Below are 13,794 nucleotides of genomic sequence, written 5' to 3'. Positions count from 1 at the left end.
TATAACTATAATCAAATTTTAGTGGTGGAGATGATTGAGCCAACTTTTAATTCAACCCTTTTTTTGTTTTTGGTTTTATTTTTATTTTTGTTTTTCTAAAAAAGCTGTTTTTTTAGAATGTCAATTCGAGCAGACAATAATCCAAAGAATAATTGGATCAAATTAGATCATCCCAACACTTAAGTAACAATATAGGTCGACTAAGTTAGAGTAGTTAAATTTCTGAGCATAAAATACTATCCAAAGTTTTGTGATGAATATATACAACAATATCTATCTACATTCAGACTTATAAGTTATAATACATCATATTCATAGCGTACAAAGTATGTTGTTATCTATAGGATTGATTTGAACCTAAGTCAACTTACAGATTTGAATTTCATATATATTACAGCTTTAGGCAATAGGATTGCGACAACATACTTCAAAAATATCATCTAAGGGCGCATGATCGCCTGTACCTTCGTCTTTTCTCGCATATAATAGCTCCTTCCCTTTGAACACAAACATCCCTCCCTAGGAGAATGAAAATTGATGAGTTTAGAAAATAATGCAGTGAAGATTATTGAGTTTGTTTCAATCCTGTGCTGCTAGACAAAAATATATCAAACCTGCTGCAACACACCACTTCTATTATCTGGTGTGGCTTCTATCGTATAGTTCTTTGTAGCATTCCGCAAAGCATCAAATCTAGATTTTGATAACACCTTTGCCTGGATATATCAATTTCTTCGTTGAAACATAATAACAAACAGCATGCAATCGATCTCACTCATAACCATGGTTTCAAATTGTGGTTCGCAACTGCAATGCAGCCCGAATATTACTGTTTTGGTGCTCACAAGCAAGTTTTGTCAATTTTTGGCATCATAGCGCAACTACAACCACGAATGGAACCGCAATTTAAAACCATGGATATGACTACAGAAAAGTCAGTGGTTAAGCTTACACTGGCAGGGTTAAAGAATGTACGACCAAAACCATAATATAGATCCAAAACATTATATGCCTGAAAGAAAGAAGAACTGATTAACATACATATGTAATAGAAGATGAGATTTAGTAGGTGAATATACCACGTTCTACCGATATATGTTACCTTGCGGTCAGGATCTGCATAGAGACAATCCATTGGAAATGGTAACTTAACATACAAAAATATCAAGTCAAACAGAACATGTCAGTTTTGACATCAAGAGGCCAAAAAATGTGCATGGAAAAACAGATATGGAACAATAACAGGAATCCTTCAAAATTCAGATATATTAGAGTATTGAGATCCAAATGCTACTCCTAGGCCTGATCAAGATAAAACCAATTAACATTGCTATCCTATAAATTTGCAATTGAAATGGTTGTTTTAAGGTTTTGAATCCGAAAATATTTGACCAAATAATTGAAAATAAGTTTGATAAGCGTGACAATTACCATCTATAAACCCTTATAAAAATTACCATCTATTTTTACCAACATAATCAAACCCTCAAGGTTGTCCCTCACAGCATAACCAAAAAAGAGCAAAAAAGAAAAGAGTAATGGTTCAATTTAGTTCCTAAAAAATTGTAAGGATGATTCATTTTAGTCCTTAAATTTTTTGAAGTATCAATCTAGTTCTAAAATTATATTTCGTAGGTTGTTTTATCCTGAAGTTGTATTCCACATGTTATTGTCCCTAAAATACCTAAAAATTGTACCTTCAAAACTATATTGATACTTTTGAAATTTCAGAGACTAAGATAAACACATACAATTTCAAGAACCAAATTGAATCTTTATTAAAAGTGAATGACTTATCTCGTGTTATATTCAGTTATATATCTAAGCATATACTTTACCACAAAAACATTGAAAAAACAAAGCAAGAGAAAGAAATTACTCGCTCAGCAAGCATGCGGGCTTTACTGGGGCCACCAACTCCAACTGCAATTAGTTTAACACCAGCTGAATCAAACCTAGCTTTGGCTTCTTTCAAGGCTGAAGCTAATTCCCAACTTGGAACAAGATCAAACAAAGCATAATTAGAAGAACTATTCTTCAAAAAACTCTTCAATGGTCACCGAAAGAATATCAGTTACCAGCAAGGGCATCCAAAGTGCCTCAATAGGGCCACCACAGCTATGCCCTGTGAAAATCAATACCAGTATTCAATTAATCATGGTTGTTTCCGATATTCGGAGAGAAATAATCACATTCCCCCCCCCCCCCCCCTCTCTCCTCGGAACACTTTTTTACTTTAAACCCAAAACAAATTAATCTAAACAGGCATATATATTGTCCGAAGAAAGAATCTGAGCTGCATTTTAGCCTAACAGTCAGTTAAAAGAGGCTATCAAACCGGGAAGAAAAACAAAATTAACTATTGATCACTCTGAGATTTTTACACATGCTATCAATTTAACTATTGTAAGATTTTTGACATTATTAATAAGTTTATGACCGGAAAAATACAGAAAATGGATCCTCTCCAGTTTTTTTAACACTTGACAAAATACAGTGTGATCTCTCATCTTTGATTTTGTAAGTGGGACCAGAAATAAATAAGAAAGAGAGAGTGATGAATGGTTCGATTAAACACTGCACACCATCCAGTTTTTTATTCACTGGAGAGGATCCACTCCCAAAAATACATGATGTAATTTAGTTCATAAAAGTTGCATTTAATATGTATTTAATCATTCATTTTCCATAAACTTATTAATTTATTCTTTTAAGGACCAAAATTATATCATATTTGTCTTTCTGGTAGAACTAAACTGGTATAAGAAAGAGATATCATGCATTTCTTTCAAGAACTAAATTAATGTTAAAAATCTTTCAACGACTAAATTAAAGTTAGATGAAGTTTTAAGAAGATTTATAGTTAGTTAGTTTAGTAAGAGGGAAAAAAATGATGATTTATTTTAAGAAGGGTTAAGCAATATTATACTAATTCAATCTCGAGAAACACCATTAGCTACAAAAAGATGCATCTCCAATTTCTCTCTGAACCAAAGATGGGATTAACTTGGGTTAATAACAATTGGCTTTGCTAATTTTTCTCGTTAATCCATGTTCTATCAGGCAACAAAATCAATTAACATGTACAAGAACAAGAAACACTGCGATAGGTACACTTTAGTCTCTACTATCTTGCAATTGAAAATGTAAAATAACTAACTAACAAACTTGTAATTACTAATAATGGTTATAACGGAATTTCTCTAATTAAGTTACTAGTGTATAAAGAAGATAAAAGGTTTCATTACCTGGTTTTGATCCCAAAGGTCTTTGAAGGCAATAGGGTCGCCGGAGGCGGTGAAAATGGTTACGTCGGCGAGTTCTTCGGCTACAGTGGGAGTGTAGTGCGAGGTGGAAGCTCTGGCAGAAAGGTTGTGTCTTCTCGTGAGGGCAAATGGGCCGGTTGGGCTTGGGCCCGTCAATTTGGAGGAAGTAAGAAGCATAAGGGAAGGGGCGTGAGAAGATGGGGGTGAGATTGAGGGGAGAGATGGTTTGAGAGATTGAAGGGTAGGGGTGGATGGAAGGAACGATAACGCCATCGAATGAAGATGAAGCGTAGGCCTTTGAGACTTGAGAGTGAATGGTGTTGGGTGAATGGGCGTGCAGAGTCCAAAGGGGCAGAGCCAGGAAATTTTCCGTGGCGAGAGAAGCCAAATAAGTCGGATCAAGCTCAGTAAAATGATAAAATCAGAAAACAAGTGTAATAAAAATGAGGTTCATAATCATAAAGGATTATAGCTAAAAATTGATAGTGATTAATCTCGAGTTAATATTTAAATTGTTTTTTGATATTGCACTCGCGTCTTTAAATTTGTTTTTTATTTAATTTAATCTCAAAAATTAATATTCATCTTTTATTTTAATCTCTTAATTATTATTTTTTAAAAATGTGCTGATATGTCAAAACATAATTAACTACAAGTATTTTTATCTGTAATAACATTACGGGAATAGAAATTTTAAAAAATTACTGTCTATTTTAACAGAAAAGATTTATAAAATCAAAATACTTTTACAAAAAAAAGTCGTTGGTTGACAAAAGTTTCTGGTTAAGAAAACCGATGTATCTGTAGATAAAAAATTAAATAATAAGATTTTTAGTTATTATTTTTATATGAAAAATTTAATTTTTTATTAATAATTAATTTTAATATTTCTTATCTAAAATTTAAAACAATTTAACGTGTATACTTTTACATTTAATTAGGTGTTAACTGTTAAATCTGTTGCACAATAGAAATAATTAATTTTTATACTTACTATTTAAAAATAATATTTTTTCTCCCTGTGTATATAAAAATATAATTAGATATTAGCATAAAAAATTATATTGATAGTTATAAAATTAACTCAAAATTAATTTTTTTTAAAATAATTGAATCTTGATTCAAACTTTTAATTATAACATTAGTATTCTCTCCAAATTATATGTAATAAATATTTGAAAGAAGAGAAATAAAAATATATATTAGAAAGATAAGCGGTGAAAATTTAAAATCAAATAAAAAATTATGTATATAATAACAATAATAATAATATTTTTTATTTAAATTATATTATTTTGTTAATTTTGTTTTCTATAGAAGAGAAAATTTTATTTTAATTGTAAAAAAATATCGGATGATATATTTTGATTTGTCAAATTACTAATATAAAATATAAATTATATATAGAGTAAAATAGTAGAGAGAAATAAAAAATGGGAAGAGGTAGATGAGAGAATTTAGTAATGGAATTTATTAAGTTTTAAAAAAATATTTTCTCTCAATTTTCATAAGAGAGTGTCATGTGACACATTTGATTATTAAATTAGATAGTAATATATGATACATAATATAGGTATATTTCAATTTTAATTTGGTTTAATTACTCTATTGGTCCCTATAGTTTTACAAAATTTTTAATTAGATCCCTACACTTTTTTTCCTTTTAATTGAGTCCTTGCACCAAAATTTTCTTTTTAATTGGGTTTCTACACTTTTTTTCCTTTTATTAGGTCCTATACCAATTTCTTTTTTTTTTTAGTTGGGTCCCTATAAAATTAAACTAATTACTACTAAGAAGGACTTAATTGAAAAAAATTTAGTGTAGGGACTCAATTAAAAAGAAAAAAAGTATAGAGACCTAATTGAAAATTTCACGAAACTATAGGACCAACAGAGTAATTAAACCTTTTAATTTTAATATTTTAATTTTAAAAAAATTAATTAAAGAATGTCATGTTGTACATTTTTTATTGTCAAATTAGTAATTAGTCATTGATATTGATAATGACATATAAAATAGATAGAGTAGTTGAAGCAACGAGAGAAATAGAGAAAGGAAGAGGGAGGAGGGGATAACTCTTTAATTTTAGAGGAAAAGATTTGATTTCAATTGTAATGAAGGAGTGACATGTGGCACATCTTGGTTGTAAAATTAGTAAGAAAGAGAGAAGAATTCTTTAATTTTGGAGGGAAAGATTTAATTTCAATTACAATGAGAGAGTGACATATGACACATTAGTAAGGAGGAGAGAAGAATTCTTTAATTTTGGAGGGAAAGATGTAATTTCAATTACAATGAGAGAGTGACATGTGGCACATTTTGGTTGTAAAATTAGTAAGGAGGAGAGAAGAATTCTTTAATTTTGGAGGAAAAAATTTGATTCCAATTGCAATGAGAAAGTGATATGTGGCACATTTTGGTTGTAAAATTAGTAAGGAGGAGAGAAGAATTCCTTAATTTTGGAGGAAAAAATTTGATTCCAATTGCAATGAAAAAGTGCCACTGGTTGTAAAATTAGAGAGATATAATATATATATGTAACGGGAGTGATAACAAACCGGTTACTAGGAGGTGAAATATCGACATGGATCGTGGTGTCAGATAACATAATACGATTTGTAAAATCCGGTCTAACCATAATTAATTAAATAATAAATTAAATAGGAGCAAATATGGTTAGAAAATTTAGGAATCGGAATTTGATAACTTAAATATGATATTTGGATTCAGTGAATTTTTTTGAGTTGGAAAATATAATTTTTTGTGTAAAAACGCGCACTGGAATTTTGATCGGCAATATCGACTGAGATCTGTTTGGTACTACAGCTGAGAAAATTGATTATAAGTAAATAAGGTTAAGAAATTAGGAATTATAATTAGGGAAGGTAGAAATATTTAAAGTACGATTTAGAGCACTAATCTTAAAGATTTTGGCCCAAAATTAGGCCAACAGACAAAAATAAGTGAACCGGGCCCAAGTGGGCCTAAGATCCACTATATATAAACATTAGTTATGAGCATTTCAACTCATTTACCCTAAAGAAAAGGGTTTTGAGCGCAGCTTGGAGAAGAGAGAAGAGAAGAGAGAAACCTTAACTCTCTTTGATCTTCAGATCACCATAACTTTCTCTCTGGAACTCCGATTGATGAGCCATTTGTGGCCACGCGTCACTCTTCTCATCCTCTACAATTTTATCTAAGTTTTGTGGTAAGTAATCTACTGTACTATGCCCAATTTTTTTTCTCTTTAAATTTGAATTTGGTTTGAGGTTTGAGGAAACCTTGTGATTTTGATTATTTAGGAGTGCTCTAATATGAGTCATTAGTGATATTCATCACTAAATTTTGTGGGTTAAGGTAAGAAACCCTCCAACCCTTGTGATTTATCAATTTAATGAACCCTAGGTTAATGTATATATGTGAAATCGGTTATGTTAGTGTATTTGGTGATTTCGGTGCACAATTGGGAGGTTGGTGTTGCTTGAGGAGCTTTGGTGAGGCTTGGAGTTAAGGGGTGGTGGAGACTCTCAAGAAGAAACTCAATTATTTTGGCTACAAGAGGTACGGTTTAAGTTTCATTTAAGTACCGTGTGGTGTGATGAGAATTCATAGGCTCGATGCCCCTAGGATTAAGTTTGGATTGTGTATGTAAATGGTTGGTGCTAATATGCATAGTTGATATATAATGTGAATTAATGATTGAGTTGAGAATTGTGTGGTTTTGTATGTTTGGTGTATTGAGAATTGATGAATTGGATAATGAGTATTGATTTGTGGAATATGCATTTAAATTGTGAATTTGGGCCGGAGGCCGGAAAGAGATAAGAAAGGTAAGTTGTTGTGTGCATTGTGTGATGATATAAGTGATTGGATAGATTTTAGATATTGAATGTGTGAATAATTGGGTTGGTTATTGAGTAATAAGGCTTGAGGAGTTGAAGTGTGGAATTTGGTAATTTTGGGTGAAATTGTGTAGATGAGGTAGTTTTGATTTTGGTTGAGTGTAATTTTGTGAATGCAGTTAGGTTGTGGCCATTTGGATGATTGGAAATGAATTTGACTTGTCAACATTGGAAAAATTGGTGATTTCTATTTTTGGATAAAAACTTATTTTAACCAACTTTGGCAGTCCGTAACTCGGTTCACAAGATTTGGAATTCTTCAAAATTAGATTTTTATGAAAGTTTATTCAATGATCTTTCCAACGAATCAAAAATGGTTGAAAAAGAAATTTTGTAGAAAAAGTTATGTGTGTTAGAAGTTCGGGGTTTAAAAGTGTAATTCTGCAGCTTTTTTAACTAAGTAAAATTTTTAGCATAACGCACTCCCACGCATAGGCGTGGCCGAGACGCACGCGTCATTTTCAAATGTTCACTACCCACGCATGCGCCTGGCCGATGCGTACGCGTCGATGCGCTGCACCAAATGCCCAGCCTAATTCCTGAGAGTTGTGTGAGAGTTGTGCTAGTTTTGTGCGTGGGACACAAACCGCACCCACGCGTATGCGTGGGTGACGCGCAGGCATCACTTGGATTTTCTCCCATCCACGCGTACATGTGGGCGACATATACGCGTTGTTGTGACTTGTGGCCTTCCACGCGTGCGCGTGGGCGGGGTGCACGCGTGACCCTATTTCCACCCCCAAGGTTGATTTTTGAGTTTCAAAGCCAAATTTCAGACTTCTAAGTCTCCTTTCTCACCCTTTATGTCCTAAATACTTATAGTATGCCTAGCGATGGAGATAGGCTAGGAGATGTGGTAACTTGTGGACGAAGTAAGGGGAGACTTAATGATGAATCATGACTAATGATGACTGTATGGGTGTTGAGGGTGATGATGGAAGTGCGGTGTATGCCGTGGGCCAAAGGGCTGTATTTGATAATGATAATTGGCTGGTTATGGGTTATGCCATGAGCCAGATGTCTATGATGAATATTGATTTATGGCTGGAAATGAAATTATGACTTTGAATGATTGCTTTATCTTGAACTCTTTTTCTCGAAAGTGCGACCCTAGAGAAATGGAGGAAGGTGAGGATCCCCTTCCTTGTTCTTCCTGGTATTGTAAAATCGCCCCCAGCGGGATGGTGGGAGGTTAGGATCCCCTTATTGGTTTCTCCTGGGCATATGAGAACGTACCTCCTGGGTTGATGCAAGGGTTGTGGTTGCGTCCCACTTGCTCCTGGTTGGTTAGTATAGAGGCTTTCCGGGTGGATGCAAAGGGTTGTGGTTTAGCCCCACTTGCCCCCAGGTTATGATGAGTGATGTATAAATGTGCAATCATGTGATGTATAAATGACGATATGGTCATAATGAATGATTATGGAATATTATGCATGAATGTGGAATGATTATTTGAGATACGAGTTTCCCTGGATGGAAGCAGTGACTAGCCACCACCTGCTCAACGTTGAGACTCTATACTCTGCTGACCCTATGTCGTAGGTGTGGCTGGACACTGTGAAAGTTCTGGATGAGCTCGCCCTCGTGGATAAATACCAGGTGGATGTTGTATGGATAGACACCAGTGTGTGTGTGTTGTATGATTGTGATTATGATTATGATCATGATTATGAATGATAATAACTCGAGTTGGGGATGCACGACAGAGAGACAGTCCAATGGTTAGCTACCAGGACTTGTCGGGTTGGCTATATAACCGACAGATGATATCATCAGCCATAGGGCAGGCATTCATCATTTACATATGTTTGAATTGTTTGGGTTTGCCTATTTGCTCTGAATTGCTATATCATACATGCTATGTTACCTGATTATGTGCTACTTGTTCTACTTGTACTTTAATTGTGTATTACTTGCTTGTATTGCTTGTGTTTGTACAACTGAGAGGTCCCTCATGCTGGTGTCGGTGGACACTGAGGGTTGTTCGTAATGAGACGAATTGATGATGTGATTAGATAATGATGTATTGATATAACATCGCTAAGGCAGAATAACTGGTGATGATTTTATTTATGATTCTCTTTCTAATTTGTTGGAGAGTTAGGAAGTTGGAGAGCATGAAAGATAAGAGTTCGATTTAGCTTTCCCTTATGACAGTTGCCTATTTATGGATTAGCGAGAACATAGGGAGAATGTTTGGTGAAAGGAAGTTTAGGATGCTTAGTGAATTTTTATTGCAGTGCATTGTATTTATTTGGCACTTTTACCGTACTGGGAACCCATGAGTCAAGGGTTCTCATTCCATATATATCTCTTGTTTTTCAGATACAGTTCCAGGTGCTCAGAAGTAAGCTGTGGTTCATCTGAGAGACGGCGAAAATCTTTATACGCTTTACTTTATATTTTGCCTAGAATTTCTCCACCTTTATTTTGAAAAATTTATGTTATATATTGTACTCTTTTGAAATTGCCGATAGAGGCTTTCATGTTTCATTTGGGAGAGATTAGGAGATACTGTTGTCAACTACTGTTATACTGTTGTCCTTCTCTTATTCTCTTTTGTGCCTTTATCTGTTTATCGCTTTCGACTTCACGCTTTATCTTTTAGTTGTCGAAACGTGAGTGATATGTCTTCACAATTTTATTTCTACTCTTTTCAGGCTTCTCTTTTAATATTCCCTTCAAATATGCTTATATTTATATATTAAAAATCTACCTGAGAGTCGTACCATCGTAATATCATTGACTTATTACTCGAGCATAAAGATTTGAATATTAGGGTGTTACACAATTTGTTCATGTATCATTTAGTGTAACGAATTATAATATTATTTATTCATATGTTATTAATATATTTATTAGGGTAAGTTACCGAAATAAAATATTTGAACTTTAAATTTATCGAAATACAACTTTTATAAATTGTAAATGAAAATGTAACTTTTCAATAAACTATGCAAACTGCGAGAGAGGTATACAATTTCAAAATAAACATAAACCGCTGATGGATCTAGTGGATTATATTGAGGAGCAAATTGGCCAAAAATCACAGTAGGAGTCTCACGGTTTCGGTGTAAATAACAAATATGCATAAACCGGAATAGGACAAATGCTTTCACGTAACAGTTTTAAGATCCAATTCATCAAAACCAAAACAATGCAAATGCTTCGAGTTCTTTTGCCATTGAACCAAACACATGTTTCACCCAACAACAACCATGAATGGATCAAGCACCTCTAATAGCAGCCGTTCTTCTGCCTCAGTCTCAGTCTCAGCCTCAACCACAATTTCAACAACCCATGATTATCCTGGAATATTACTTTTAAATATCACAATCATTACAGAAAAGAAGGTTATCCTGGGATATATTAGAATTTGGCTGGCTCAGGGACATCCTTAACCACTCCATTCAGACAGGAGGATATTACTAAAGTGTGTGTTTGTGTTTTACATAAAAAATATTTAGTGGTTAATATAATTTATTACTATTAATATTAAACTAATAAAAAATAATTTTGGTATCAATTTTTTCAAAGTTCATTTAATTTAGGTTAATTTATGGCTTCACTATTTCTATTATACTTATACCCATTTTTTATAAGTAATGCTAAAGAAATAATAATGTTATTTTATTTGATTTAACATCTATAATTTTATATATATAATATCTAAAATTATATGTTTATTATATTTAAAACTTTTTATTTATTTTAATAATGATTAAAAAAAATAAAAAATTTAAATTATTTTAGTTCAATTTTTATTATTTTTTAAATATTTTTTGTTTGTTAAATGTTTATATTCTACCAATATAGTTAAACAAATTTCAACTTCAAATTTATATAATGAGTCCTTAAACTATAGTATTGAGTCAAAACAGTTAGTTTGTCAATACAATTATTAAGTAGAGCAGTAACTATTTTGGTAATTTATAATTATCATATAATAAAATTAGCATATAGTTTGCACTTATATTTACCAAAGTTTGCATATATGAATCAATACAGTTTGATGGCCCTCAAGAATTTTTCTTATCCCTTCGTTGCCAAATCATTATTACAAAATATAATTTGGCTGTGTTCGATTTAACGTTAGGAATGAAAAAAGTGCATTTAGATTGAACGCTTTTTTTTGTGTGTTTGGTTACTTTTTTGTCTCCTTTAAACGCATATGTGATTTCACATTCTAAAACCATGTTCACATGAAGCTAAAAATTTTAACTTTTGCATTCAGAAAATTACGTTAGCCAATTAGTTAATTGAATTTATTTTCTTCCTACCAACTTTGTTCTTTATTTTTTTCGTAGTTTCTTTAGTACTAAGATCTTTCATGTATATAATTGTATTTTTTTGTTTATATGAGTTTTTTCTTTTATTTTTTATTATATTTTATTTTTGTTTTGTATAAATTTTTTTTTATTTTTTGTCTGACTATGTTAAAATTTGTAATTGTAATTCTTGTATATTATATTTATTATTGTAATTTTGTTATAATATAAATTATTGATCCTACTAAAAAGAATAAAATAAATAAAATACTAATTATAACTATTAATAAAGTTATAAATAATAAAAATTTATAGTCTACAATAGTACTAAATAAAAAATTACCGAGGGTACTAAAACAATTATGAATAATATAATTTAATAAAGTATATTTTGATATATTATTCATCTATTATTTCTGTTTTTTATATAAAATATATTTTGTCAATTTTTATATGTTATTTTTAATTTACTAAGTAAATATTAATTTTTATTATAAAATTTATTTTAATTTATATTTTTATAGTAATTTTTTATTTAAAAGTGATTTTAAGTAACATAATCTAAACAATATTTATTTTAGAGTAAAACTCTACCCCGATCATTAACGACTTTATTAACTCTCATTTCGCCCCTCATCGATTGGAAAATGACATTGTTACCCTTAACAATTAACTCTGTTAGACATTCTACCCCCTCCATTAATGTCTCTGTCCAGAACTATTGTATTTTATCTACATGTCACGTTAGCTGATGATGTGTCAAGGAACCATTTCAAGAGACAAAACGCCCTTTGTTGTATCAGCAATACGTTGCAATAAAATAGAACAATTAAACCCCTATAAAAATTTTAGGAGACACTTAAATCCCTAACCAATTTAAACATAGACATATAAATCTATAATGAACTATGAAGTAGGACACGTATCCCTAAATTTTACCAAGCCATTGTATTTGCTGCACTGGTTGCTGGCGTTGGTTGGGGGCAGCCTCAATTTCTTACTTCTCCTTCTCTTTATTTTTTTCTGTCCTGATATGAATGCAGTAAAAGCTACCTCATCAAGTTCAATCCCTCTCAATTATTTTCTTCTTGATCTCCAATACAAATTTCATATCCCTATCTTTGCAATATTCATTTATTAGTGTTGTGAACGTGATCTTGTTAGATTTTACACTTCTCTCACTCATCTCATTCACAAGTTTTCTAACTTCCTTCAAATTACAGATTTTGCAAAGGCCATCGATTAGCGCATTGTACGTGATCAAGTCCGGCTTAATGCCTTGATTGATCATTACCTGAAAATTCTTCCCAGCGAAATCTAATTTTTTATATTTGTATTTTCCATCAAGTAAAGTGGTGAAAGTAACACCATTCGAGATCAACCCTTTTTTGCGCATGTCATCAAACAAAAGCTCTACAACATAAGAAGAAGAAGAAGAAGCAAGGAACTAAGGCTACTACTAACCAAGGCTAACAACCAGTACAACAGCACGTATAATGACTTATTGAAATTTAGTGACACTTTTCCTAATTCATGGTTCATTATAAATTTATGTTTACATTAGTTAGGGATTTAAGTGTCTCCTAAAAATTTTCTAGAGGTTTAATTGTCTTATTTTACTACAGCATATAGCGTACGCATGATCCTTGTTTTACTAAAAAAGTGATTTGTGAGTTTTTAAGCACTCGTCTAGCTTTCTAATCCTCTTTAATAATTGGTTGAGATTTTCTAGCTAATGATTAGAATTTGGGACGAGCGAGAAAATTTTGGGTGAATTAAAAAAGTTATTTCGTTATGATTTAGAGCTAGTGACCTAGACTTGAAAAATTCTGTGGAAGGGTTAACTTATATAGACATGGCAGAGTGTTATGTTGATGATGATTGAGAAATGAATATGAATTGAGAAATGAATGAGATTGAGTGATATCTTATTTAAATGGTTTATAAACTTGAAAGAACTTGAGAAATAAGAATGATTGTGATGAGTTGACAAAATGACAGTTGATGAGAAATTTTGAAAGATCAATGTTGATGAATTTGTTGAGTACGAGCAGTGATCACTAAATAATAATTATGAGATACATTGATTGGTAAGTCGCTATGCCCCTGGAAAGAATGGTGGTTTAATCTCGCTTGTCGAGTTAGCGGTGCCGGCGTAGGGGCTGTGGTAGTCTCCTGCCTACATTCATATATGAGGGCTGAGGTAGTATTCCGCTTGCATAACCTTTCTTACCATAAGAGTGAGTTAGACACTATATCCCAAGAAGCGCATAAAAGTGAGCCGAGCACTATATCTCAAGGAGTGCATAAAAGTGAGACGGACACTATATCCCAAAAATTCACACAGTGAGCCGGGC

At 32.2% G+C, this 13,794-nt stretch overlaps 1 protein-coding gene across 2 annotated transcripts; it reads right to left on the bottom strand.

Annotated features, from left to right (window-relative positions):
* Positions 1-234: 234 nt before the first annotated feature.
* Positions 235-3,673, bottom strand: LOC130940313 (thioredoxin-like protein AAED1, chloroplastic). 2 transcript variants are annotated; one of them, XM_057868527.1, is made up of 7 exons: positions 3,249-3,673; positions 2,079-2,125; positions 1,880-1,994; positions 1,103-1,116; positions 953-1,012; positions 615-693; positions 235-519 (listed from the first exon to the last, which is right to left on the bottom strand). In XM_057868527.1, the coding sequence occupies exons 1-7, from the start codon at positions 3,537-3,539 to the stop codon at positions 400-402; spliced, it is 726 nt and encodes a 241-aa protein (XP_057724510.1). In that variant the 5' UTR covers positions 3,540-3,673; the 3' UTR covers positions 235-399. The 2 variants fall into 2 exon arrangements, with proteins under 2 accessions (XP_057724510.1, XP_057724438.1); XM_057868455.1 differs by having other exon boundaries at positions 615-716; positions 1,103-1,147; positions 3,249-3,664.
* Between the last annotated feature and the right edge of the window lie 10,121 nt (positions 3,674-13,794).

Source organism: Arachis stenosperma, chromosome 1 (genome assembly GCF_014773155.1).
Source record: "Arachis stenosperma cultivar V10309 chromosome 1, arast.V10309.gnm1.PFL2, whole genome shotgun sequence".
NCBI lineage: Eukaryota > Viridiplantae > Streptophyta > Magnoliopsida > Fabales > Fabaceae > Arachis > Arachis stenosperma.
Note: the sequence above shows the minus strand (reverse complement) of the source record. Positions and strands in the feature narration are given on the sequence as shown.